Below are 26,981 nucleotides of genomic sequence, written 5' to 3' on the forward strand. Positions count from 1 at the left end.
GTTTAGAGTGCTACCTCGAACAGTGACGTCTGCATTCATCTGGGTGGGCGTTCACTGATTGAACTGTGAACGCTACACACAGTTATTTGACAGGTGTAAAAATCTTGAGTTAATGTGGTTGAGTGATGTAGAAAGATCACATGGTATTTGCACTTGCAGAATATTTAGAGAAAGCTTGGGATAAACGTACAAAAAGAACATATTATGTGATGCATTTATTTTGGCCTCTGATGGTGTGCATGGGGTAGCTTACAAACCTTGGGAAGTGAATGTTATTTAAGAAAAATTTGGTGTCTTATAATCCCGTAACAGATGGGTCGTCGGACATGACACGGAAATAAAATGTCATTCATTCCTTCATTCACACTGCTGCTGTGACTTCACCGTCACCTCCACTACATTACCTGCAATATTTGCAACAATGCATAGTGCACTTTACATGCTTTCTACCACTACACTGTGAACTGAATGTGCAATACTGTTACTCTGTCACTCGTGCCTTATTATTTAAAGAACAAGATTCTTTATTTTAGCGTTCAAGTTTTTCTTAATATTTTTTATTCTAGTTTAAGTCTTTTTGTGATTTTGTGTGATGGGTGGACTAGCAAAGTAAGATTTTCATTGTACTGTGTAACCGTCTGTTTAACTGTGCATATGACAAATTAATATCTTGCATCTCTTGAATCTTAAAGTGATTTTATGTGCTTGCGGCTATGCTGCAATTGCTGTAACTGAGCCCTGTATATTCTGAGTAAATTTAGTTATGTTTTTCACGATAGCGCCTGATATAAACAGAGCTGAGCTTCCGTGTAAACATCAATAACAGTAGCACGATAAATAATGTACAATTATACTATAAGTTATTGTTGAGAGTCACAGCCATCGTGACCCCGCAATTGCCATCTCGTCCCCCCGTACAGACGCTATTAAGACAGTGGAAAATGACCGACCAGGATGACAGAGGCGGTGTTGAAGTGTCACAGACAACTAGTGACACTTTTTATAATGACATCCTGTTCTCTCTGTCACCTGTATGATGTAAAGGATTAAGCATATGTTTATTGTATATATCTGTTTTAAATCTAGGCATATGTTACTGTATGTGTCTATATGTGATATGTATTCATATATATATATATATGTGTATATGTATATATATATATACATATATGTGTATATGTATATATATACTGTGCGCTTTGCATGAGTATCTATGTCTGGGCTGGGCTGCACAGTCAGAATGGAAAGTCTTCCTCGTCTTCTTATCTTACTGTTAGTGGAGCCAGGAATGTGGCCTTGGAGACGGCTCCGAGCAAAAGAGCAGAGGAGGCAGTTATGAGGCAGAGAACTATTATACACTTTAAACTACAAAATACATATATGATGTGTGGGCATATCAATTAGTGTTTAAGTATATGAGTATTGAATTGTACATGTATATATATGCTATATCTGCTTTCTGTAGAATTTGGATCATTGCAGACATGCATACATGTTTAGTGACGTAATGGGGTTTTTCCCAAAAGAAGTAATCTGTTACTTCCCCAGTTACTGTAACAACTAGAAGGGGAGGAGAGTTCATCCTTGCTGAATTGTGTGTTGATTGGCTGGTGGAGTAGACAGGAGCCAATGGCAAAGATACAAGTTGGAAGGAGGAGTGTTTTTCTGTGCCTACTATATGACGCTACGGACCTGTGTATATAAGACACAGCTCCAGTCTCGTCAAGTCAGATTTTCAGTTTTTTTAAGCCAGGAAATGTCGAGCGGTGTATTGGGGCATGGCCTGGCAATTTTTCAGAGTGGCGTCCCTATGACAAGACTCTGTTTTTTTAGATGCTCTAAATCTCTAAATGACAAAGAGAGTTTTTGCTATGCTAAGAGAGAGATGTTTTTGTTTTATACTCACTTTTACTGAATTGGACAATTCCAATGCAGTCTCTTTGTAACTTGCTTTTTCTAATTAAAATAACGTTTTTTTCCCTCACAAATGAGGATAGTGGCGGTGACGGTGATGGTGATAATATAATTACTATTGTTGTAGGCAAAGTAATATTTCAAATGAGTAGCATTACAGGCCTTTCCTCACAAATGAGGATAGTGGCGGTGACGGTGCTGGTGATAATATAATTACTATTGTTGTAGGCAAAGTAATATCATCAGGCTTTCAAATGACTAGCATTACAGGCCTTTCGTAAAATGATGATAATAATAATGATAATGATAATATAATAATATTATTATTATAATAAGGCAAAATAGTTCTCCCAGACATACATTCGGTTTATTACAAACAAAGAAGAGGTTAACAACTCTTCTATGCTTATATTTCATATCAACTGGATATAACTAACTAGTGACTATGAAGTAAGCGTGATAGAAATAGTAATTGACCCGAGAACTTAGCGAGTTTAGCACCTCGCTGGGGGATATCGGGCGGCCACAGGGTTATATCTTGAGTAAGTGACCTGAGATAGATAGAGACAACCCATCGGCATTCAACAGTTATTTATCTATTTATTACAAAAATATTTGTACTACATCCATACCTCATTTATGCATTTAGCCTTTTTTATTTAATTTAGTTTTGCATTTTTTGTATAGTGTTGGGACTTTATTCCTCTTTTACTTGTTTACTGTATGAAGCACATTCTCAGGGGGCTCATACAGAACCAAGCATTTCACTGTAATGTACATTATATGTGTAAAAACAAACTTGAACTTGAAACTACCAGAATCAATAAAGGGGAAAACTTTGGTTATGGCTACAGCTTGTTACAGTGATGACACACTGAGAGAGGGCCAGGTGTGTCGGTGCACTGAGTGACACAAAGAAAGGCTTAGAAAAAGCAAGCAGGGTAAGAAGAGAGGAAGAGGAAGAAGGAGAAGAAGAAGAATACAAAGCAGAGAGAGAATGGAAAGCAGGAGAAGAGAGAGAGAGAGAGAGAGAGGAATAGTGATCAACTCCAATCCTACAAAACCATTCACGTCAAATCTCAAACCCCACCCTCTTTTCTCCATCCTCCAATCGTAAACGTTGCGTCCCTCGGACGGAAGTCGGGATCGGAGGTTCAGTCCGAGCGAAGCGGCAGTTGTGATCGTGAGGACCGGGAAAAGAGGGTGGGGTTTGAAATTTCAGGTCAATTATACATTCTGTTCAGAGTGAAAACATGCAGAAGTCAGAGAGAGAGAGAAAGAGAGAGACATCACGGGGTCATGCGATGACCTTTCCAAGTCAGGTCGGTCTGTCATGCAAAGCACGCGGGCGTAGGTCAATGGTCAAACGGCATCCGAACGAGATGACAGACGAAGGAAAGACCCACTGAAAAGAAGACAAACCGAACTGGGTTCACAGAGAGCAGTGTCTATTCCAAAGGCGTAGCCTGGTATAGCTCTATTGAGCTTTGTATGTATGTATATGTACATACAAAGCTCTATAACGAACCGCCACAGATTCTGAGGGTTAAGTCAAAACTCGTCCTAGCTGATTATTGCAAGTTCGCATTGTGTTTTCGAAGGGATCAACTGAAAGCTCAAAAGAGTCTCGACAAAGACCGGTGGGTTGAAAAAAACACAAGCCGCTGCTGAAATACAGTATAAAATTGCTCATTAAGGCGCCATTACTGGAATTGAAAGGAGACTTCGGAGAGAAAAGGGTATTTTTATACTGTGTTTCAGCAGCGGCTTGTGTTTTCACTCCACCAGTCTTTGTCGAGACCCGTTGAGCTTTCTGTTGATCCCTTCGACAACACTATGCAAACATGCAATAATTAGTTAGGACGAGTTATTGACTTAACCCTCAGAATCCACGGAGGTTCGTTATAAAGCTTTGTATATACATATACATACATACAAAGCTCAATAGAGCTAACCCTAGTAACGTCACTCTCTGAGGTGGACAGACGCACAGACAGTACTATTCAGCGAGTCCAGCTGCATTCGCTGTGAACATGCCTGCGTTGCATACCACATGCCAACACCTTAGATTGGTCGCCACATGCATACGTAATGCATGACTATTCCATAACTGGAAGAGTCTGATGAACTTGAAATAAAGACTCAGATCTTACGGGGGAAGTTATGGAAAAATAATTTCTCCCCAAGCTGCAAGATAAGAGACAAAACCTTTAGAAAACCTGAAAGTCTTGCTCAAACGTCAGACGTTAAGTTAGTTATTTCAAGCTCTTCCATTTCGTTGAGGCCTCATGCTGTTTCCTCCCATTGCAATGCAATGTGAACATAAAAAGAAAAAGTGCAATGACGGTTTCAACCATGTAACAGACGGTAGAGTCAAAGAAGGGACAACATAGGACGAGGTGAGTTGTACGTGAATTCCATTTCAACTCCGTCAATTCAGGAATTAGTACCCTTTCTGGGATAAAAATCTAATTAATTTTTATCTTTTTTTTTTGGAAAGTCTTCCCCATTTTCCTGAAGTGACCTATGGGTTGGATTGAATGGAGTTAACCTCCTCGCTGCTCGTGGAGTACAACGCCTCAAATATCTACAGGGCCTCAGTTTCACGTAGAGCGGACATTTCCTTCGGAGACTTACCCCGTCTCCGCTGGACAGAGGTTGACCGTTGATGCTCACAGTGCGGAACGGAGAGTGCGTGGACAGACGCTTGTCCCACTCGTTGGGCCTGTTCTCTGGGAGGGCCTCCATGAAGTTCCTCTTCAGCTCACTGACGCTGGCGTGGTGCTTGAGCAGGTCCTCCTGGGGCTTCTCGAAATCCTATGAGCAGGAGAGGAGAAGAGAGCAGAGGAGAGGAGAGGAGGAGAGGAGGTGGCGAGGGAGAGAGGAGCACAGACATTCGACCAAGGAGAGATGTGGAGAAAGGAGAAGGCACGAGGGGAGAGAAAAGGCCGATGGAGGGACAGAATGATAGAAAAATAGGGGGGTGAATGGGATAGTAGAGGAAGTTTGAGGAATAGGGAGATATGTTTGAGGTGGAGGAAGAGGAACGGGTAAGGGGGGAGGATAAGATGAAGACAGGATACATGTTAGAGAGATCATGGTACCGGTACTTTTCGGGTACTGGTAAAAAAAAATGGATTGATTGAATTATTGCGGATTAAAACAATACATTTCAACAAAGCGTAAGCGTGGGTTAACTTGGCGTTGCTAGATCGTTGGAATCTAGTGTTACTCGGAACAGGTCGCCCGATTCTTATCGATACATTATTGTGCAGAGACTCCATCGCAGAAAGCAAGGGAAAGCCAATTGTTTGCAGAGAAAAACTCTGTCGGCAATTGTTGCCGAGTCATGGGACAGATTGAGAGAACTGTAGATTCACAAGCAGCCATTGGAATCGTTTTCAAAATCAATGAGTATTCTTTTTGTTTTGTTCTGGAGGGGCAGGGGCAATAAACGGGGTCTATTTCAGATTCAGATTCAGATTCAGAGTTTTATTTGCCACATGGAATCATACACTCGGAGTTTCTTCTTTTCATAGCATTAAAGGCTACGATTACATTGGACGCCTTTTTTCTAATTGTTTTCAATGGGTTTGTCGCGACAGACGTGCGTCTCCTCCAAACTACGCGTCTTGCGTTATTTGAAGCGGTGCTTTTTTCGGGCTCTCTCAGTCGCAAGTTTCAACTTTAGCCACGGAGCGCACCGGCGTCAATGTCACATACTTGTTGACGGACCAATTAAATCAACCGAGGGGAGGGATTACAAATCTGAGGTATCCAAACTAGAAATCCTCAGCTGTCGATGTTGAAAATGTATCGATAGTTGCCAACATTAGTTAGCGTTAGCCACCAATGCTAACGGTAGTAATGTAACTCGTGTAACGTTAGCCGAGGTAGCAACGGTATTCAGTGGTATCGGCCGCTGCGCTTTCGATTCACTATGTACACCGCCGCGCCTCGCGTTTGAGTGCAAGGAAATAGCATCCAATCTGATCACAGCCTTAGGTGAGCAAAAAAAACATGTATTCAAAACGGGCGACAAATCAAGAAGCATGAGAAGTGATGTTAGCAAGACATGATGATGATGCACATTTTGGCAAAGATGGAGCCCCGGTATGGATGGAGATGCGTCGGCTTGAATGGGAATGACAGCAGTGGCAGCAGCAGCAGTGTGGTTATATTTGGTAACACTTAACACAAAGTTATTCTTTGTGGAACCGTTCGGTGCTCACTTGGCTCAGTAGAGAACCAACACGGCTTTACCAGTTATCATAACAGTGGTAATGAATGCCAGGGCTGAACAATTTAATCGAAATCTTTATATTGAATTTGCAATATGGCCCGGTGCAATACCCAAATAGTAGAGGCACAATATTTGTTAGATGTGTGTCAAAATATTTCATTCGAAATATGTGCAGAGTTGCCCCTGCATACAATTCACTTTCTACAGACAAAAAAACATCTTTCTTTGATCCAAATCCCAGCAGAAAAATCACATGTTAATTTTAATGTTTCTCAGTGAAAATGAGAATAATGACGCAATTTTCTTTTTCAAATATCAAATATCGTCAATCACATCCCAAATATCAGTCCAAAAAGGAAATCTTAGATATTCTTTCCAAAATCGTTCAGCCCTAACGGAAGCATATCTTAACCCTAAGTGGCCAATGCTATCATAGTGTAGCTACGTTAATAAAGCAACTACTGCAGAGGAGCGACTTAATGCTAAGCGTTCATTTCATTAATATGCAACAGCAAAGATATATGACTGGGAGGAGAACGTTTAGATTTTTACATTCCGAAAAGCCGGAGGTCATAATTTGTAGAATTTCAGAAAAGAGCATGCCGTTTCAAGAAGCGAGCTGATCAGAAGGGAAGGTGATGGTGATGAGGAAGAGGAGGAGGGCAACGGTAGAGAATATGGACGACCTGAACTAAATCACTGCTACAACCGGAGCTCTTTCATAACCACTTTAACACTTCTATAATCATAGTAATCATAATAATCACAACTACCTACCTCATACTATAGTCTACCCATATAACTCTGTATAGCATGTACAATAGTGCTGTATACACCGTGTATACATATGATTTACCGCATATATATCCATATCTGTATGAATATACTTAATCCTTCTATATACAGTTATACACCTGCATATGACCCATATAACTCTGTATGATAACATATACAATAATGCTGTGTATATACCGTACATATATTTATTTATATCTGTACATATCCCTTACCTAGTTACGCTGCTGGCCAGTACGGCGTACTACTTATCACCTCACCTGTACATTATATATTACTAATCGCACTTTACTGTTACATTTGCACGTCTGGTTGGATGCCAAATTATTTTTGCTGTACTGTACTTGTGCTGTATAATGACAATACATTTAATACATCTAATCTAATCTATCACACATCGCAGGGGAGTTCTTTTTTAAATAATATTTTCAGCGATGCTACAAAATGAAAGTCCTCTCTCTCCCTTCCAAGTTCAGACACACAGCTATAGGGGAGAAGCAACACCAATCCCAATCATATACTTATTATTATTATTATTATTATTATTATTATTATTATTATTATTATTATTATTATTATTATTATTATTATTATTATTATTATTAATAATAATAATAATAATAATAATAATAATAATAATAATAATAATAATAATAATAATAATTATTATTATTATTATTCCCATATGCTCAACAGTCAACTTATATCACACACACACCAACAATTATAATAATAGTCAAATGAATCTACGGACACAGATGCCAACAGGTGTGAGTGGTGGTCAAGCGTGATGGTCAGCAGCAGCAGAGCCGGAGAGCGAGAAAACACAGCCAGACTGAAATCTCACAGGGATACAAACCTCCAACATTAAAAGGCTATGTCTGATATAAATTGAGTCTCCCTCAATTCTCTTAGCTCTTTTCTGTGAAAAATGAAAGAACAAAAAAGGTGTGTTGTTGTTTGGTTTGTTTTTTAGTTTCTTGTGACATGCATCGTTACTCTTTTCACTAAGGCGGGTTATGGAGTTAATCATGCCTCCATGGTAGCAGTTAATCATGCCCCCATGGTAGCAGTTAATCATGCCCCCATGGTAGCAGTTAATCATGCCCCCATGGTAGCAGTTAATCATGCCCCCATGGTAGCAGTTAATCATGCCCCCATGGTAGCAGTTAATCATGCCCCCATGGTAGCAGTTAATCATGCCCCCATGGTAGCAGTTAATCATGCCCCCATGGTAGCAGTTAATCATGCCCCCCATGGTAGCAGTTAATCATGCCCCCATGGTAGTGGGATGCATGGATCCCCCTCGTCATGCACGTCGTGCATTTACAACACAAGATGTTAACAATGACCCGTTGAATCATATACACGCTGATATAAGGCTGACCGTGATACAAATAATAATAATATTTCATATTGAAGTTATGTTACACCATGAAAAAAGTTTACAATTACAGTGATCAATTTATCCAATGCTCACATTTTCGACGCAATAAAGACACACGTGTGGCTGAAACAGATAATAAATGTAAACAAAGACCTAGCGGGGGGGGGGGGGGGGGGGGGGGCACAGGGAGAGGCTGACATTAGTCTGATGAATGAGAAACCCTGTGTCATTGGGTGGAGAGAGATATGGAGATATGGGGTGTAGATATGACTATGGCACTAATGCCGAGAATCCAGACTACAGGATCTGACCTTTCGCATTCGCACCGGCTCCTCTCCCGTCTCCTCAGGCTGGTGACAGACCCCAGGGGAGGACAGAAGAGAGGGACACACGTTAGCATCCTGCGCTCCGCTACGGCCGCGTCACAAGTCACAATCTCTTAACCGTAATTGGGGAGCGACTTTAGCGCTCTCCGAGGGAGGGAGAGCGCCACATGCAATGGGGCCAGTGTCTTGACACTAACCTGAAACCGAACATCCCCATTGACGGTGGGTGTCACCGTGGAGATTACCTCTCTCTGCTCCCTCCCCACTGCTGGCTACAGCAAGCAGCAAGAGAGACACGGTTGACACTCGAGACACGGAGAGAGAGAGACCTCTACTCTATGTTCTCCGGCGGTCATTGTGGTCGAAATTGACATCGAAAGAGTTTCAATAAGCTAGAATGAAATGAGCCGCTCAAAGTAGCCGCTCTTCGCACACGCTCATTTCCACAACAAGTCCACAAGAACAGGCAATAGCTACACGAACGAGCGTAGAATGTCTACATACATATCATACAACCGCTTTGTTAAAGGAACACGCCAACATTTGGGGAAATTAGCTTGTAGTCTTCTCCAGAGAGAGACAAGAAGATAGATACCGGTTTCCTCTCTGTGCGTACAGTAGAAAGCTCTCTGGCTGCACGTTAGCCTAGCTTAGCACAATGAATGGAAGCGGACATGGCCGGTTAGCCTTCGGGAGAGGTCAGCTTCCATTCATTGTGCTAAGCTAGGCTAACATGCAGCCAGATAGCTTTCTACTGAATGCACAGAAAGGAAACTGGTATCTATCTTCTTGTCTCTCTCTGGGGAAGACGGTAAGCTAATTTCCCAAAATGTTGTCGTGTTCCTTTAAGCAACTCATTTATATATCGTTTTCTGCTTTCAAATTCTGCAGGGGGAAAAGTGTGTACGGGTCAAGACGGCAGTAATTGTGTGCTATATGTACCTTAACCTCGGCCTCCACGGCCTCCACAGTGACCTCCAGCCTCCTCTCCTCCAGGTGGATGGTCTTGATGGGGGTGGAAGTCTGGGGCTGCTCCAGGGGAGCCATGGGGATCCCCGCCTCGGCCAGGGCGGCCTGGGAGAAGACCGGAGCGCTGACCGGACGGATGCCTCGGTGCGTTCCGAACACTGGAGGAAAGGGACAGAGAGCGAGAGCGAGAAGAGAGCGAGAGACACGAAAACGTGAATTAAAAAAGGAGGCACACTCCAGCATGGTTGACGGGAGTTGCGACAGTTTGACGCAATTAAAACCACATGAACACAGCGATAAAAACACGAAAGCACGACCGCGTCGTACCTAAGGGCCAAGCCTCTCGAGCCTTGATCCGGTGCGCACACACACACTGCGTTGAGCATACCGTACCTTGATCCAGAGCGACTAGACCCGCAGGCGAGAGACGAGTGCGATGCAGTCAGCAGAAGCAGATATCCACAATGCAGATTGAGGGGTGGAAAAGGATAGCTACAACCAGCCCATTCACATGGCGGAAGACGCTATTATGACGCGATGAGCCGATAAGCCGAACACCGATGGGATGTGGAGATGTTATGCTGAGCAAAGCGTGACGACGGTGAGAGCGTTCACTCCGACCTCCGGGAGGAATCCTCTTCTAAGCCAAACCATGAAGAAAATGCCGTAAAGCTTTGCGTCGGTGTTAGTATGCTTTCCACAGGTGGCAACGTTGATGATCATCTGAACGCAGAACAGCTTAGAATACCTTTGCGTTCAACATCCAGCAGAACAAACCAATCATCCTTGACATCTCTCTGCGCCGGTGGGCGTCTCTCCTCCAGGATCCTCCGCTCAAACAGCGGCCTCCTCTCAGCCACGGCGACTCTCGGTTCCGGTCCAACGGGGGCCACCGTCACCTGGGCCTGGACGCGCTGACGGACAGCGGCTACTACAAGTACACGGACATTTTCAGGCGATACATTGATAAAGCTTACATTATTACATTGTGTTGATAAAGGTTGGGTTATGTCAAGTATAACAAGCGTGATGGTGGATTGAAGCCTGTGGTGCTGGTGGTGGTGGTGGTCAGGGGTACCTGGTTTTTGGGGGATCCCATCTAGAAGAATAAACCAATCATCGTCCACCTCTCTCGGTGGCTGCGCTGGTCTCTGCTCGAGCACCTCCTCCTGTTGCCACCTGTTCTCCACTATAGTGACTCTCTGCTTGGTTCTCTGTTCTGTGGCTACAAACTCTTGACGTCTTACCTCAGGATACATATAGACACGCTCACCCACAGCCACTGAAAAACATAGAGACTTTAGAAACAACATTTCACTAACACAGGATACTGGCACCAGTATGTGATGTTGCAAAGAAGTTATTTCACCAGACTTAAAGGTGATGTAAGTGGTATTTTCTTAAGTAAGTCATCATGTTTAACATGTTTACATGTTAAAATAATAGCTCTATATTCCGACAGCCATCACTGATATATAGTGTTTGGTCAGTATCATAGATCTCCCAGTCCCTCCGCTCTGCAGTAAACAGAACATATTTTCTGGTATCCCATTCCCACTGTATCCAATCAGGAGAGAGAACTCCACACTGCAAAAATGGTCTGACACAATATTTTTTTTATCTAAAATCATTTTAAGCAGATATGCACTTGAAGTACCAACAAATTTGGCTTGAGATTTCTTGAAATAAGTAAAAAGAAAAATATCTAGGGTTCTCTCCTGATTGGATAAAATGTATTTTGTGTTTACTATAGAGTGGAGGGACTGGGAGACCCACGTTACTGACCACACACTGTATACCAGTGATGGCTGTAGGAATATAGAGCTATCAATTATTAACAAAAGAAAGACCACTTACAGCACCTTTAAACGAAGAGAAAAGCTACAGACTGATCTGAAGTACCCGTTGGTGTCTTTGCAGGTTGTTCATGTGTAGCCTCAAACAGCCAGTGCCAATCATCTCCCTCCTCCTTCTCTACTGGAGGCGGTCTTTGGACCGCCATGATCTGTGGTTGTCTCTCCTCCACCACCATCACTTTCTCCCGCTGCCTAGGTTCATACACTGTCCTCGCTCTCTGTGGTAACTCCTTTATGGTCTCCACGGCGACCGGGGCCACTGAAAACAAACAGAAACCATCCAAAGTGGCTTCTTAACGTTTGACCGGTGGAATGTCAAAGTGAAGGTCGAGTTAACTATTGCCACTGTCCCGATGGGAGAACATGCATCATCATTTATTATTTATCATCATCATCATTCAAAGGTTTGTATAACCCTCTATACCTGCCGAGAGATTTTCCCCCCATGATCTGCCTTTTTCTGTGTGTGTGTATGTGTGCGTGTATGTGTGCGTGTGGTTCCTTCTCTACTGGTTTCATTGCCACAACTAAATTGACCTCAAACCCGCCCTGTTTTCGCAATCCTCCAATCACAACTGTCGCTTTCCGCGGAGAAACAATGCTGGGCAATGTCAGACAAGCGGACGTCTCAAAATGTTTTATACTGATTGCATGGCGACCTCTCGTTGCCCAGATCAATTCTATTGTATATTATTTACCCTCTGTCTCACTTTATTTCCTGTTGGCAAGGACGTTGACCCATCGTGTTGCCAGAGACGTTGTCCAGTGTGTCGCCACCCTAAACACAAACTAAATTGTAGCATACCTGGTACTCTGGGCGCAACGTCGAGCAGCTCAAACCAGTCGTCGTCCGTCTCTCTTGGTTGTGATGGTTTTATCTGCACTGAGGACACTTCCACAAACAGCTGAGGTGGTCTGGTGTCTTCCAATATCACACATGGTTTTGGCTCAATGGTTGGCACTACATCGCGAGCACGCTCGACCAAAGCAGCTGACAGAGAAACACAGGTGAGTCAAGAGCTATACGTCGAAACCTCAACAACAGAAGTAACAGCAAATGTCTATACTGTATATACTTTTTTGGTTTGTTTTTTATACACCAATATCAAATTCCAAGCAAGCCAAAAGGGTCAAGGCGTTTAATTAGGTTTGTTAACCATATTATGCTACATGCCATATTAACACATTGTGTGCCATAAACGTGTTTTTACGTTTCTGGGCGCCAATCGTTGAGTGCCATAAACGTATAAATACGTTTTTGGATCATTTGATATTTTTACTTTGATCCCCGCTCTACACAGTTGCCCAGAGCGATCTGCATCATTTAAATTTGGAACTGCATTCTGATTGACCATCACCAGGTGGCAGTATCGTCCCGTGTCTGAACTGCATGGGGCTCTGGTCAGATAGCCAGATTCACTTTCAGTTTCTCCTCGCGAGTGGCCACTCCTTCTCCCGGGACAGAAATTCAGTCCTCACCTCGGGATTCCGTTGCATGAGCGTGTTTGACCATCGAAACGTGTATAGACATATACACTGGTAATCGTGATGGCGATGCGTGTTTTTCTAATGATCACAGTTCTGTGTTTCAACGGACGAAAAACATGCTTGGCAAACGCGATCATAGTTTTGAGTTAAAACGATTAAAATTATTTTGTGATGATACATATATACAAGTCATATACCTTTGATATGGGAGTATTCTGGGTTCCAAGGAAATGACCAGAAAGGCCGGCATTCTAAAGGTAAATTAACCAAACAGCGCGGCACTCAAAGTGTTAAAGGCCCCATGAAATCAAAATGGATGTTTGTAATTTCCTGGAAAACAAAAAAATTATCTTGTGTCATCCAGCACACAGGGGCGTATATTAATTTTGCGTCCAATGAAATGCTTTCTAGAATGACATTTACAGCGCATTGTCTAAGCTAGCACTCTGCCTCTTTAACTAAATTGAACAAATATTCAATGTTAGCTTGCTAGCTAACGTTACTAATGTTGCGTAATGTTGCTAACATTAGCTTGCTAGCTAATGGGTCAACTGTAATGCACATTCAGCACTATTGGCTACTATAAATGCCAATAAATATCCATGGCAAGTCCCTCCTTAGCTTCCTGTTTTTACAGGAAACACATAAATATGTGGAATCAAATAGCATTCTGCAAGCCATTTCACGGGGACTTTAATAAGTATTTTTTTTATCAAGGAGGGAGGCGAGTTTCTTTGTCTACAGGCGACAAGTAAGGGAGCCTTTGGTTATAGAAAGTACCTGGCGGCATGACAACAGGCTTTTCACGGATGACATCGAACAGGAGAGACCAATCATCTGCTTCCCTCCTTTCTGCCTGCGGTGCCCCTTGGTCCAGTGCAATTTTAGATATACATGTCTCCTCTTGCCAGCTTTCTTCAATAATTAGCACCTTCTTCAGCGTTCTAGTCGCTATAGTTGTCACCTTGACCTTGTTTATGTCTGGAACTCGCTCAGCAGCAGCAGCAGCTGGCAAAGAAAGAAAAAAGAAAGAGTCAATAAACACAGCAATAACAGGCATTATGTACATGAAACGCATGCTAAGTTTGAACTGTGGAAATAAGACATGAGAGTGGCAAACGTTTTAGGATACATTCTGGTTAAAAAGCTAATGCAAATAGCGTAGTGAAGGATATACCTGGTGGTACTATGACAGCCTCCTCACGGATGGCATCAAACAGCGAAAACCAGTCATGGTCTCTTTCTGGCAGAGGCTGCTGTGTAATCTGCCCCACTACAACCAGCTCTGGTCTCTGCTCCGTGACTTTCACTTCAGTCACAGAGGGTCTGATGACAGTGGGATGAACTCGGGTCGGTACTGCCAGAGGAACTGATCAGACAAACACACGAGAGGTACACTCTTAAAACCGTCAACCGGAAAGGAAACGTACGGGGCAAGTCTTAACCTGTTAAGCCTGTAGGTCCCCCAATTGAGGGACCCTGCTTTTCTTTATCATAAATCGATCAATAGAGACCGTATTAGATCACCAATTAGCATATCATGGGGTATCATTGGAAAGCCACACTCATTGGCTAAATGTTGGCCAAGAGTAAAGACCATAACCCTATAAAAACAGCAGTCAAAGTGTATATTTAAATTTTTACCGATGTTTTGTAAGATTTACCAAAAATAAGAATTTATCAGAAAAATGCTAATTATATCTCTTTTATCGTAAAACTGTGAGGAAATGACTAAATCCAGATTTAACCCTGCCATTGGAAAGGGGAGCCTTTTCCCTATCCATAGATGTATGATTTGGCCATAATAAGGTCAAGGTCAAGTTCAAGGTCAAATATGAATTTATAATTCAAATCGATTATCATTTATTACTGTATCTACAAATCCCTCTGTTTTCATCTTCATCATCTTCCCTTTATTCATTTGCTTAGATTTTTTGTACACTTGATCTCAATAAGGTGGTGAATGAGCTCAGTGAGCAAGCTCGGTTTGCTCACAATTGTAACATAGTGTTATTCACAGGCAGATGCAAAAAAATATCATCATTTATATTTTCCTTTTTTTCATTACAATTTACTCAAGCCTAGTAACAGAATATTTCTGACACTGGGAATACATACCCCCAGGTCCCCAGATGTTCCTAGATACCAAGAACATGCAAATTGACCTTGTAGAAGTGGAGCAATCTTCCATTTACTTAGGCATGTACCTTTAGGCGAAATTTCTGAAAATAGGGCTACAGCTTAACAGGTTTTAAGCCATTATACACAGAAGTCACATTTCACTTCATATTAAAAAAAGGTCTAACATGTGTGTGAAAGCACCATTTGTAGTTAGTCTGCAAAGTCACACTACAGGGCTTTCTTTAAACAATGGTATAGGGGCGCCGCTCCACTATGACAATGTGCCAGCACCACCAAGTGTTTAAACCATGTGTTTTGGGAAAGCTTGGGCCCAGCTTAGAAACAGACACATCATTGTCTAATATGTGATTGCGCTGTCCTCTGTTCCACTGTGTGTGCGTGTATATATATTTGGAAGTTACCCTTGTGTTTGCTATTCTATTGAAATTACAGAAAACTGCTTTCTATAACAGCAAAACGCTTTTCCTCCCGGATGGGGTCACAGCCCCCCTCCGGACCACCTCCTAGTTGCGACTCAGCAACATCTTGTTTGAGAATCCTGGGGATTCCCTGCACTAAGTGATATGGGAAGGGGGGTAATTGGAGGAGGTCAGATAGTACCTGCTGGGGGTACATAGGACAGTTCTCTGGGCACAACATCCAGAAGTGCAAACCAGTCGTCGTCTCTTTCTCTCACTGGCTGCACTGGTAGTCTCTGCTGCAGGGCGAGTGGACGAGGAGATGTTCTCTCATTGTCTTTCAGCGCCGAGGTCTCTTCAGCTACAATCTCCTCCCTGCTCTCTACTGTTGGCATCTCAACCACAGTAGAGACGCTTGCTTCGGGGTAAATCTGAACGTACTCCCCCACGACAACGACTGGTGACAAAAGAGACAGAACACCGGTAGGCCTAATTAGGATATAGTGGGGTAACAAAGAGCTTATTTAAGATTTTCAAGGGCGAGACGATTCCATTTTGATACGGCTGAAAAGCAGCATGGGGTATTCTGGGAATACCTGGTGGCACATAAGAGGTTTCTCTGGGCACGGCTTCCAACAGGACAAACCAGTCGTCGTCTCTCTCGCTCAGCGACTGGGCTTCTTGTACACGTCTCGGTTCTTGTCTCGTCTTTCGGTCTTCGACTACGGTGTCCCTTGGCTGCTCGGCGGTTATGATTTCGACCTCGGGAGCTAAACTTTCCCGGTACACTTCGGCGCGTTCCTTTGTGATAACTGATGCAGAGAGAGAGAGTACAGACACGGGTCACATAACTACCCACACAATTACGTGGGAATAAGTATGTCCTTTAGTGGTTGGGTCTACACGGTCCTCGTTCGGCGCAGTCTGGCTATGAGGACCTTGTGGAAAGCCACAAACGAGGCCTTCATTTCTTTTTTCTGTTGGCTTCTCTGCCTCTACCTCATGGAATGCCCTGCAGAGAACTCTGAGACTTGACACTCTAGTGTCTATGGGTCGGTTTAGAACCTTGATGACCAATCAGGTCATCACAATATGTAATTGTTTTTAAATTGTTACCTGTTTTTTTGTATTATTTATTGTTCTCTTAATTGTTCCGATTGTCTGTTTCTGTATTTATTAACGCACTGACACTTGTGAATGTAACATCTCGACGACACTGTAAATGAGTTGAACTACTCTGTGTATTTATAGAGTATAAATAAAGATTGAACGAATGAAATTCAAACGATCGAAGATATTACACAAGGCATCTTAAACAAAGAGCAAGCTTTAACAAAGCTATACTGTACCTTGTGGCACAAAGGACGGTTTTCGGGGTACAGCGTCCAGAAGCACAAACCAGTCGTCGTTCATCTCTTTCACAGGCTGCGGTGGCGGGACGTCCTGCCAAGGGCTCAGCTCTTCTCTCATCTCTGCGTCTTCGACAACAACCTCCGTTATCTTCTCTCTCTGCTCCACTGTTGTCATTTCAACACGCTCCTCGGGTAACACTTGAATGCGCTCCTCAACAGTAACTGACACAATAGAGAGAAAATCCTCAAGACAATAGAAGCAATAGGAAACACTATTTTAAAAAACTAAAACATTTTAAACATTTGCAAAGCGCATGGGGAGTTGCTTGTAATTTGGTGGGACAGCAAAGCAGCATGGAGGATTCTGGGAATACCTGGTGGCACATAAGATGTTTCTCGGGGGACGGCTTCCAACAGGACAAACCAGTCGTCGTTGTCTCTCTCTCTCACCAACTGGGTGGGGATTTCTTGTACACGTCTTGGTTCTTCTAATATCTTTGTCTCCTCGACTGCAACTTCCTCGTCTGCTACTGTTTCGATCTCCGAGGCGAGACCTTCTTCTAGATCCACCTGGACACGTTTCTCCAAGGTAGCTTATATGAGGAGAGACAAGACACAAGTGCTAAATGCTTGGGAGGACAAGCAGCATGATCCAAGACAAGGGCGAGACGATTCCATTTTGATACGGCTGAAAAGCAGCACAGGGGATTCTGGGAATACCTGGTGGCACATAAGAGGTTTCTCTGGGCACGGCTTCCAACAGGACAAACCAGTCATCGTCTCTCTCGCTCAGCGACTGGGTTTCTTGTACACGTCTCAGTTCTTGTTTCGTCTCTCGCTCTTCCACTACGACGTGCCTTGGCTCCTCGGCGGCTGTAATTTCAACCTCGGGAGTGAAACTTTCCCGGTACACTTCGACGCGTTCCTGCGCGGTAACTGATGCGGAGAGAGAGTACAGACACGGGTCACATACTAGCTGGGCCGTGTGTCCAGGATGTGTACCAGACAGGACAGAATTGTGTTGTGGGCTCAACGGACATTTGCGACGATTAGCAAGACATTACAGCAAGTCATTTATATATTGAAACGTACCGCTAATGTAATTCAGTTAGGGTATTCCTTGCAAAAGGTTTTAGCCATTTTATAGATAAAAGGTACAGCCAGTCGTGCCTGAAGAGGATTCATTAAAGTACTGTTTGATTTATGCAGATGAAATATGTAATGAATATTGTATTCACCCATGGTAAATAGGTGTTAGGTATTGGAATAGCCAGTTTTTTATCTCTCTGCCAACTGGGCCCAGGTGGGGAAGGGGCTCATACACATAAACAACACACATTATTTCCCTCGCCTAGGGTTGACATTTAGCCTCTTCTAGGATTGACCTTTACCCTTACACACTAAACGCATGTGCCAAGCAGACACACACTCATAGGACGTACGAGCAGATTTAAGATGCACATACATAGATAGACATTTAGACTCAGTTCCAAACTACACACACACTGAAATGACAAGAACGCACATGCAAAGTGCAAAGTACAGTGAGCAACAATACACACAACTGTTCCTAAGGAATACCCTAATGGCTTGGATTTATATAGCGCTCTTCATGACACCCAGAGCGCTTCACAGAGTCCATTATTCATTCATACACAGTCATACTGGTGGTGGTAAGCTACAATTGCAGCCAGAGCTGCCCTGAGGCAGACTCACAGAAGCGTGGCGAATAATCATCGCCTACGGCCCCTCCGACCACCACCAACATTCATTCACATGCATACACATTCATACGAGGCAAGTAGGTTAAGTGTCTTGCCCAAGGACACAACGGCGATGGGATGGACATGGGCTTGAGTGGGATTCGAACCACCAACCCTTCGATCATTGGACGACCCGCTCTACCCCTGAGCCAAAGCCGCCCTATACACGTTGTTTATCCTTTGCAGGTAATTTACGGTGAAAACCGGCATTGTGCGGAGATTCGGTTCATTGAAAGACTCTCTGATGCATCAGCTTAGTGTAGATTTTTGACTGAAGAAGTCTTATTTCAAACTAGTGGCAATAAAATATCAAAAAAATTACTTCATTTGGTCTGATTGTGTCCATAGATCACAATTACAATACAGAACTTTGAGGTAGTTCTGAAAAACTAGTTTTTATGCATTTTACTTATATACAAAGACACAGAACTCCATTTCCCTAGTACTTACACACCACTTTCCACATTTCTTCCCATCCATATTATGCTTCTTATTTCAGAGGGGTTTGTTGATATATCATTCATAGCCAGGTTTATAGTAAATTTTATACCAAAACTAGGCGCACATTTTTTATTTTATGACAGTAGACAGTATTTCCTGATGTATGGGCTGATAAGAGGACATAGCCACAATCCCCTCTGAAAAAAGTTTCGTTTTGAATGCATCAACAAAATGAAACCAAGTTTTTTAATCTGGCATTATCCATGTTGGTGATGCGAGTCTTGGCGATACATGCAAATGTGTGCTTATTTAATGGGGAAGTGCCTCATTTGCATATATAAACATGAAATTCAGAAAACTTGCAATATATTTTTTCTTAGTTTATATGTACATAACAAACTGGGAGAGTTTCATAGTGATATCTATTCAAGTTCTTTTTTTTGTGCCTATTAGGGGGTACTGTCTCGCCTTAATTGGTAAATACAAATTCCTCCACATGCCACTTAGGGGCAGAGGCACAAAGTTGACTGTACATGGGCGTTACCGTACCTGTCGGTCTGAAGACAGCCTTGTATGGAGAGCGGCCCAAGAGCACATACCAGGCGTCTTTGTCATCCAGCGGAGATTGTTGCATATTCACCTCCACCATCGTCTCACCCCGGTCCCCTTCCGGGGTAGCCCGTCTCTCGGTCCTCACCTCTACAACTTCTATCTCACTCCACACCTCCTCTGTTGACACGCCCGTCCCCCGCTCCCCCTCCGCCTCCCCCCGACTCTCCCACCTCTCCTCTGCAACTTCTATCTCACTCCACACCTCCTCTGTTGACACGCCCGTCCCCCGCTCCTCCTCCATCTCTCCCCGACTCTCCCACCTCTCCTCCACAATAGTCACCCTATTCCTCGTTGTCCGCTCCACCCTGTGGACCTCCACCACGGAGGAGGAGGAGGCGCCAGTGCTGTCCGGAGAGAGGGACCGCGACCTCTCCTCCACCTCCGCTCGCCATTCCCCCTCTATCCGGCGTCGCCTCTCTCTCGCTCCTTCGTCGTCCTTCAGACCGCCACCCATGGCCGCCCCCCTCACGCTCTCCTGCCGCTGCGTACGCTCTTCTTCCTGAGCCCCTTCGGGCAACAAGCCCTTTAAGAAGACCCGTTTTATTTGCTCCTCCAACTCATCCAAGTCGACCCCCTCATCCGTCTCCTCCACCTCCTTCCTTGCCTCTCCCACCACTGTCTCCACAAACTCCCTCACCTCTTCCCGTGACAACAATGCCTCTTCTTGACCCATTTTGACTACTTCCTCTTTGCCCAATTCCTCCTCTATTGCTTCCTGGATTCTCACTGCCACCTCATCCACTTCCTGAAGCCTCTCCTCCAGGACCTTCACTTCCCTCAACCTCTCCTCCAGAGCCTCCGCCTCTCTGAGTGAGTCTACCAAAGCTATTGCTTCCTGGAGCCTCTCGATGGCTTTCCCCTTGGTCCCCTCCTGCTCCGTCTCACTCATCATGACCTGCTCCTTCATCTCCCGGGCCGAGGGCCGGGGTGAGGGAGAGACTGTAAGGGACGGAACGGAGAGGGTAAGTATTATGTGGAGTAGAAGTAAACTAAAATGTCTTTTGATTTGCCTGCTTACTTACCGGTACTCGCACAGAAATCCGTACAGAAACTCACATGGGGGAGTGTCGGCGGCGCGCTCCGTGAAGGTGCGGTCGAGACACTTGAACCAGTCATCTTGTTGTTTCTGCCAAGGCTGCAAATGCCTGTCCACAGAGCTCGGCTTCGCATCGCCGCGTTTGACTGATGACATCGGACAAAACGTTAACACTGTGAACCCTCTCGGCCCCCGATGAGGAAAAACAACAACTAAAGCTAGCCAGTTAATGACCTCCTACGTTAAAGACCTCAAAGGCCTCCCAGACCGGAATCAGAATAGCTCAGAATATCTCAGAATAGCAATAGCAAGCCTACCTACTACAACCTACTACATTACACGTGAAAAGGAAGACAGTCGTGTCAGAATGTGGTTGCGAACACAGCGGTGGTGGCTATTAGTTTGGGGACAGATACTGTACCTGGTCGCTCCGCGGATTCAAAGGACGGGACAAAGGGAAGAGGAGGACTACGGCTGAGGAGGGCAAACCACTCTTCTTCCTGTCTCTCTTGCTCTTCTTCCCGTCTCCCTTGCTCTTCTTCATCAGATGCCTGTCCTTGCCATAACTGACTGGCTGCCTGGGTGACAGTCTGAGTGATGGTATAAGACGCAGTCTGTCCAGTCTCAGTCTCCTGCCAGGTATCTGTGACCGTCTGAATAGAATGCCCCTCCTCCCAGGATTGTGTGAAGGTCTGCACAGATTCCCCTCTGGCTGTGGAGATACGATGAGGCGATGACTGTTAATGTAACAGTTCTGGAGGAGATGACTGTTAATGTAATGGTTCTGGAGGAGATGACTGTTAATGTAATGGTTCTGGAGGAGATGACTGTTAATGTAATGGTTCTGGAGGAGAGATGCAGGCAGGGCTTTTTTTATTTGTTGTTGCAGCGGCTTAGGCGTAGTTTCTTGAATAAACCCGATGATGCTAAGCCAGAATACAACCGTCAGTGCATCCGGTAAGCAGAGGTTAGTGTGGAGTTGAATGAATGAAGAGCAAGCTGGAGCAACACACATCAAATCCATGTGAGGAAAAAAAGCCGGATGAGTGAGGCGGAACATGGCTGGCCGGTTTCTACTTGACTGAAATGTTTCAAAAGGGAATTTGTGGCGTGTTTCGCGGGGCGTCCAGATGTAGCATGTGCGTTGCCACAAGCACCGGGTCAACTGTGACTCAGCCTGCAGCACACAAAGCGATGTCTTCTTCAAACTGAAGAAACATTGAAGAACAAACACTCCCTTGCATGAATTCGTATCAATTCCTATATCTTTTTTCTTTGGGGTTCATTAAAATCTCAGCGCTGAGATTTTAACGACGAGCTGTTAGGTGCGGGAGTGGAGCATCACACTGCATTAATAAGCAGCCACGGAGACCCGAAAGCTACCCTGGGATCAGACCAGGGAAAAGTACAAGGTGGCTGTTACATTATGGGTTCGCCATCAGTGCCAACAAGCAAAGCGTTGTCCTCAAGGTAAGTAAGCAAAACAAATGTCACCGGAAGTCAATGACAGAGATTAAGCAACATGGCTGTTAGCTAAATGTTGTAAGTAAAGCGAAAGAAAACTCTGACGTGGCTCCACACAAGTCCTGGTACCTGACGGTCCTGGGGAGGGCTCGGGTCGATCAGACTCCAGCATCAAGAACCAGTCGTCAACCTCAGACCTGTTTGGACCCGAGAGCTGCTGGAGCTGGAGAATATCATCTCCAGCTGGCAAGAGTGGAACAAGTTAGAGAGGATCCAGAGGCCACACGCACGCACACGCACGTTTACAGACACGGGACGCCAAACACATATGGCGTGACAGAGACACATCGACAGACAAACACGACAGACACTTACGTCCGTCAAGGTTATGCGACAGCCTCTTGCTGGCGGAGCGCGTGAAGCGAGGAGCTGGGCGGTCAATCATGGAGCTGGCCTGGCGGGTCTGGGCCTGGGTGCGTCCGCTGTAGCGGAACTTCGAGCCCAGGGCCAGGAAGCGGCGGGATGATGGAGGCTCTACTGACGACACCCTGGGGGGAAAACAAACACATGACGACATGAAAGCCTACAAAGCTACTACGTATCACACACACACACACACACACACACACACACACACACACACGTCTGCTAATAGGGCGGCCTATTTAAACCGCCAAGCTCAGCGTGTCGTTCTCTCCGCTGCCTCTCCGCTGACCGGCTTGCTCGTGCATTTTGTCTGCGCTTGTCACCACCCCAGCATCCACCTGTGAGCTCTGTATCTGGTCTATGTGGTCTGAGAAGAATATGGCATTATATGATATTGCATGGTTCTCTCTTGCTTTACTTTCAATTGAAATTCATATTTCAATACAAATTTGTCATTATTATAATATATATATTAATTATGTATTACTAATTAGACTGAACTTTGAGTATCAACCAGAGCAGTTATTCCTCAACAGGATTCTGCCACAACCTTCCCCAAAGGGACAGACTCATATATATACAAGTCGAGGTCAAGTTGGGTGTTGGTTGAGTCCACTCGCGGCCCCTTCACTGTCACAGTGCCAGTGTCATGCTTGCAAACGACCAGTGTCATGTAACAAGCTTAGCCATAACCTTGCCTCCTGACTCCTTACGTAAAAAAGAAAAAACATTAGAGGTTTAATTCTGAGCTCGGGGCTATAGGTATGGGGCTTCTCCACCGCGGTGGCTAATAGAGTTATGTTGAGAGGTTAAGCTGCAGGGGCCAATTAGCCAATTATGCTGGGTTGGAGAACCGGAGATTGGCCTCTGTTGCTAGGCAGCGTTCGGAACAGTTGACCGTAGGAGAGGGGAAGAAAGGACCCGCTCTCATCTGAAGAAACTAGAGGTGGTGGCAGAGAGGAGGTTGAGAAGGAAGCTGGCCGCTATCCTGGAGAACCCCTCCCACCCCCTCTATGAGGAGTGTCTTCAGCTCATGTCGCACGTTAGCCTAGCTTAGCACAATGAATGGAAGTGGACATGGCCGGTTAGCCTTCGGGAGAGGTGTTAGTTAGTCATGTCCGCTTCCATTCATTGTGCTAAGCTAAGCTAACATGCAGCCAGATAGCTTTCTACTGAACGCACAGAGAGGAAACTGGTATCTTATCTATCTTCTTGTCTCTCTCTGGTGAAGACGGTAAGCTAATTTCCCAAAATATTGGCGTGTTCCTTTAACCACCCAAACCTGCACAGACTACAACGTATGACGTATATCATGCCAGTTAGGGTACCTTGTGTATACTGCACCTTGTGTATACTGTTTACTTACTTACTATATATTCAGATTCAAAGTCTTTATTGCCTATATTTATTGTAACGTATAATATAACCGATGGGGCATACAGGCCCTCATCTGCACCGTTGTTTATTTTTTGGTCATATCTTTATATTCAGATCAGATTTTATTGCCTATATTTGTGTCTTTCTAATTCCCCCCTCCCCCACGCTGCTATGATGCCCGTATTTCCCCAAGGGGATCAATAAAGGAATATCTAATATCTTAAAGTATGGTGTTCTGCAGGAGGAAGAGGGGATCTGCTCTCACCTGAAGAAGGTATGATGTTCTACAGACACTTTCCACAGCTTCTTGGAGGCTTTGTAGTTTGGCAGTTTGAAGCCAATTGTGCTCTCATACTGCTCTTGCTGCATGTAAAAGAAATTAAATAAAAGTACAATTTAAAAAAGGAATTCAGTATATTCTTCGTAACAACATAATTTCTCTGTGCATGCCAAACGGAGCTTGCTGATACAATGAATAAATACTCTGCGTTGCATATTCACACACAAAAAAGACAAAAAGATATTTGCGGGAGAACTGAAGACGAGTGGACAATGTGTTTTCTTAACTTACCTCCGATGGTCGTATCTTAATGAAGAAGCTGCTGCGCTTGTAGGAGAGCTTCAGCACTTTGGGCCAAGGGAAGCGGTTGATCCGTAGCTTGTCTTTGTAAACCATCAGACCACCAGAGCAAACCCCTAACATGATGTCAACACCCTCAAGGTCCTGAGCACAAACACACAAAACAAACAATTTACAAGATCTCAAAAAGAAGCATTATTTCTAAAATAATAATAATAACTATTATTATTATTATTATTATTATTATTATTGTAATAATAAATTATTATTGTGTTTATATTTGTATATGTAAAATACATGGCTCAACAAAGCAGTAAGCATACAATTTATATTATGCTCTTACAATACATAGCCACTAGGAGGCAGACTTTGCTACAGTTTCAGGTCATGGATTTGAATTATTTTCATAAACAGGCTGACATCAATTTTGTAATTAAAATCTGGGTGCTACTGATATTATTTAAGCTTGCCGTTACCAAATCATGCAATTCATTTTGAAGATCAATGCACAACGCCGTCAACAGAGGACTCTTCTAAGGGGCTTTCAGATCTAGGACTGTGCTCTCTTCTCTGACAGTAGTTTACAATTTCCACCCACACATAGCATTAATCCAAATGCAGTAAATTGCATAATTCACACAAAACCCTACCTTGGCTTGGTGCAGATCCACTCCATACATAGAGAGCTTCTTGGCATTTTCCAGAAACATCATATCTGCCTGAGCTGGACTCATTGACCTTGTGATAGACAGACAGGGAGAGGAGGTGGATGAGCGTTCCCAAGTAGATTGGATTCAAACGTATTGTCATCATACAGCACAAGTAAGGCACAATGAAAAAAGGTTTGGCATCCAACCAGAGTGCAAATTTAACAGTAAAGTGCAATAGTAATATACAATGTACAGGCTATTAAACTGGGTATAAAATATATAAATTAGTACTACTGAGTAATAGTGCTAATCAACAGATGCATGTAAGTAAGAGTAGGTAAGGGATATGTACAGATATAGATATACGTAATCTATTCAAACAGTTTCATGTAATGTGCATACAATGCAGATGATCTGTTACGTGCTTAATACTTATCATCACTATCATCAACTTATCATCCTGGAGGCAGGATGGCCTAAATGGTGCATTTATATAGTGCTTTTATCCAAAGCGCTTTACAATTTTGTTCCTTACATTCACCCATTCACTCACACATTCACACACCGATGGCAGAGGCAACAATGCCAGGTGCCAACCTGCACATCGGAAGCAATTAGGGGTTAAGTATCTTGCTCAAGTGTCTTGCTCCTGAGCCACTTTCACCCGAGGTAAACAGGCTGGCCACTGGCCAGTAACCGAAAGGAGGGTGTATTCCAGCTGTGAGCTGGTCACTGAAGGGTGGCTGGTATTACATCTACGGTGCCCACCATTTCTGCCTAAGTGCCCTTGAGCAAGGCACTGAACCCCCAAACTGCTCCACAGGCGCTGCACTGCGGAGCGACCCTGCTCTCTGACCTCTCTGATGAAATGCATGTGTGGGGAACTGAGTGTGTGTACCTAGGAGGGATAGGAGGACTGTGTGTACGTGTAACTAGGAGGGATATGAGGACTGAGTGTATGTGTAACTAGGAGGGATATGAGGACTGAGTGTATGTGTAACTAGGAGGGATATGAGGACTGAGTGTATGTGTAACTAGGAGGGATATGAGGACTGAGTGTATGTGTAACTAGGAGGGATATGAGGACTGAGTGTATGTGTAACTAGGAGGAATATGAGGACTGAGTGTATGTGTAACTAGGAGGGATATGATGACTGAGTGTATGTGTAACTAGGAGGGATATGATATGAGGACTGTGTGTATGTGTAACTAGGAGGGATATGAGGACTGAGTGTATGTGTAACTAGGAGGGATATGAGGACTGAGTGTGTGTATGTGTAACTAGGAGGGATATGAGGACTGAGTGTATGTGTAACTAGGAGGGATATGAGGACTGAGTGTATGTGTAACTAGGAGGAATATGAGGACTGAGTGTATGTGTAACTAGGAGGGATATGAGGACTGAGTGTATGTGTAACTAGGAGGGATATGAGGACTGAGTGTATGTGTAACTAGGAGGAATATGAGGACTGTGTGTAACTAGGAGGGATATGAGGACTGAGTGTATGTGTAACTAGGAGGGATATGAGGACTGAGTGTATGTGTAACTAGGAGGGATATGAGGACTGAGTGTATGTGTAACTAGGAGGGATATGAGGACTGACTGTGTGTATATGTAACTAGGAGGGATATGAGGACTGAGTGTATGTGTAACTAGGAGGGATATGAGGACTGAGTGTATGTGTAACTAGGAGGGATATGAGGACTGTGTGTATATGTAACTAGGAGGGATATGAGGACTGTGTGTATATGTAACTAGGAG

The 26,981-nt window shown here is 44.0% G+C and overlaps 1 protein-coding gene across 6 annotated transcripts in view; it reads right to left on the reverse strand.

Annotated features, from left to right (window-relative positions):
- Positions 1-26,981, reverse strand: part of LOC311246682 (protein 4.1-like) — an 82,716-nt gene that overhangs the window by 17,069 nt on the left and 38,666 nt on the right. For 3 of the 6 annotated variants that reach the window (XM_084336886.1, XM_084336885.1, XM_084336881.1), the window contains exons 7-14: positions 25,220-25,307; positions 24,561-24,713; positions 24,255-24,352; positions 22,562-22,734; positions 9,608-9,792; positions 8,651-8,689; positions 7,812-7,874; positions 4,552-4,731 (exon numbers count right to left, since the gene is read on the reverse strand). In XM_084336886.1, the coding sequence (XP_084193012.1) occupies positions 4,552-4,731; positions 7,812-7,874; positions 8,651-8,689; positions 9,608-9,792; positions 22,562-22,734; positions 24,255-24,352; positions 24,561-24,713; positions 25,220-25,307 (979 nt within the window). Of the gene's footprint in view, positions 1-4,551; positions 4,732-7,811; positions 7,875-8,650; positions 8,690-9,607; positions 9,793-10,382; positions 10,566-10,712; positions 10,917-11,536; positions 11,750-12,295; positions 12,482-13,758; positions 13,987-14,155; positions 14,348-15,720; positions 15,976-16,114; positions 16,331-16,867; positions 17,093-17,244; positions 17,464-17,590; positions 17,807-19,623; positions 19,786-22,561; positions 22,735-24,254; positions 24,353-24,560; positions 24,714-25,219; positions 25,308-26,981 lie in introns of those variants that run through there. The other 3 variants (XM_084336884.1, XM_084336882.1, XM_084336883.1) reach the window with 3 other exon arrangements.

Source organism: Notolepis coatsorum (assembly GCF_963971535.1).
Source record: "Notolepis coatsorum genome assembly, chromosome: 19".
Taxonomy (NCBI): domain Eukaryota; kingdom Metazoa; phylum Chordata; class Actinopteri; order Aulopiformes; family Paralepididae; genus Notolepis; species Notolepis coatsorum.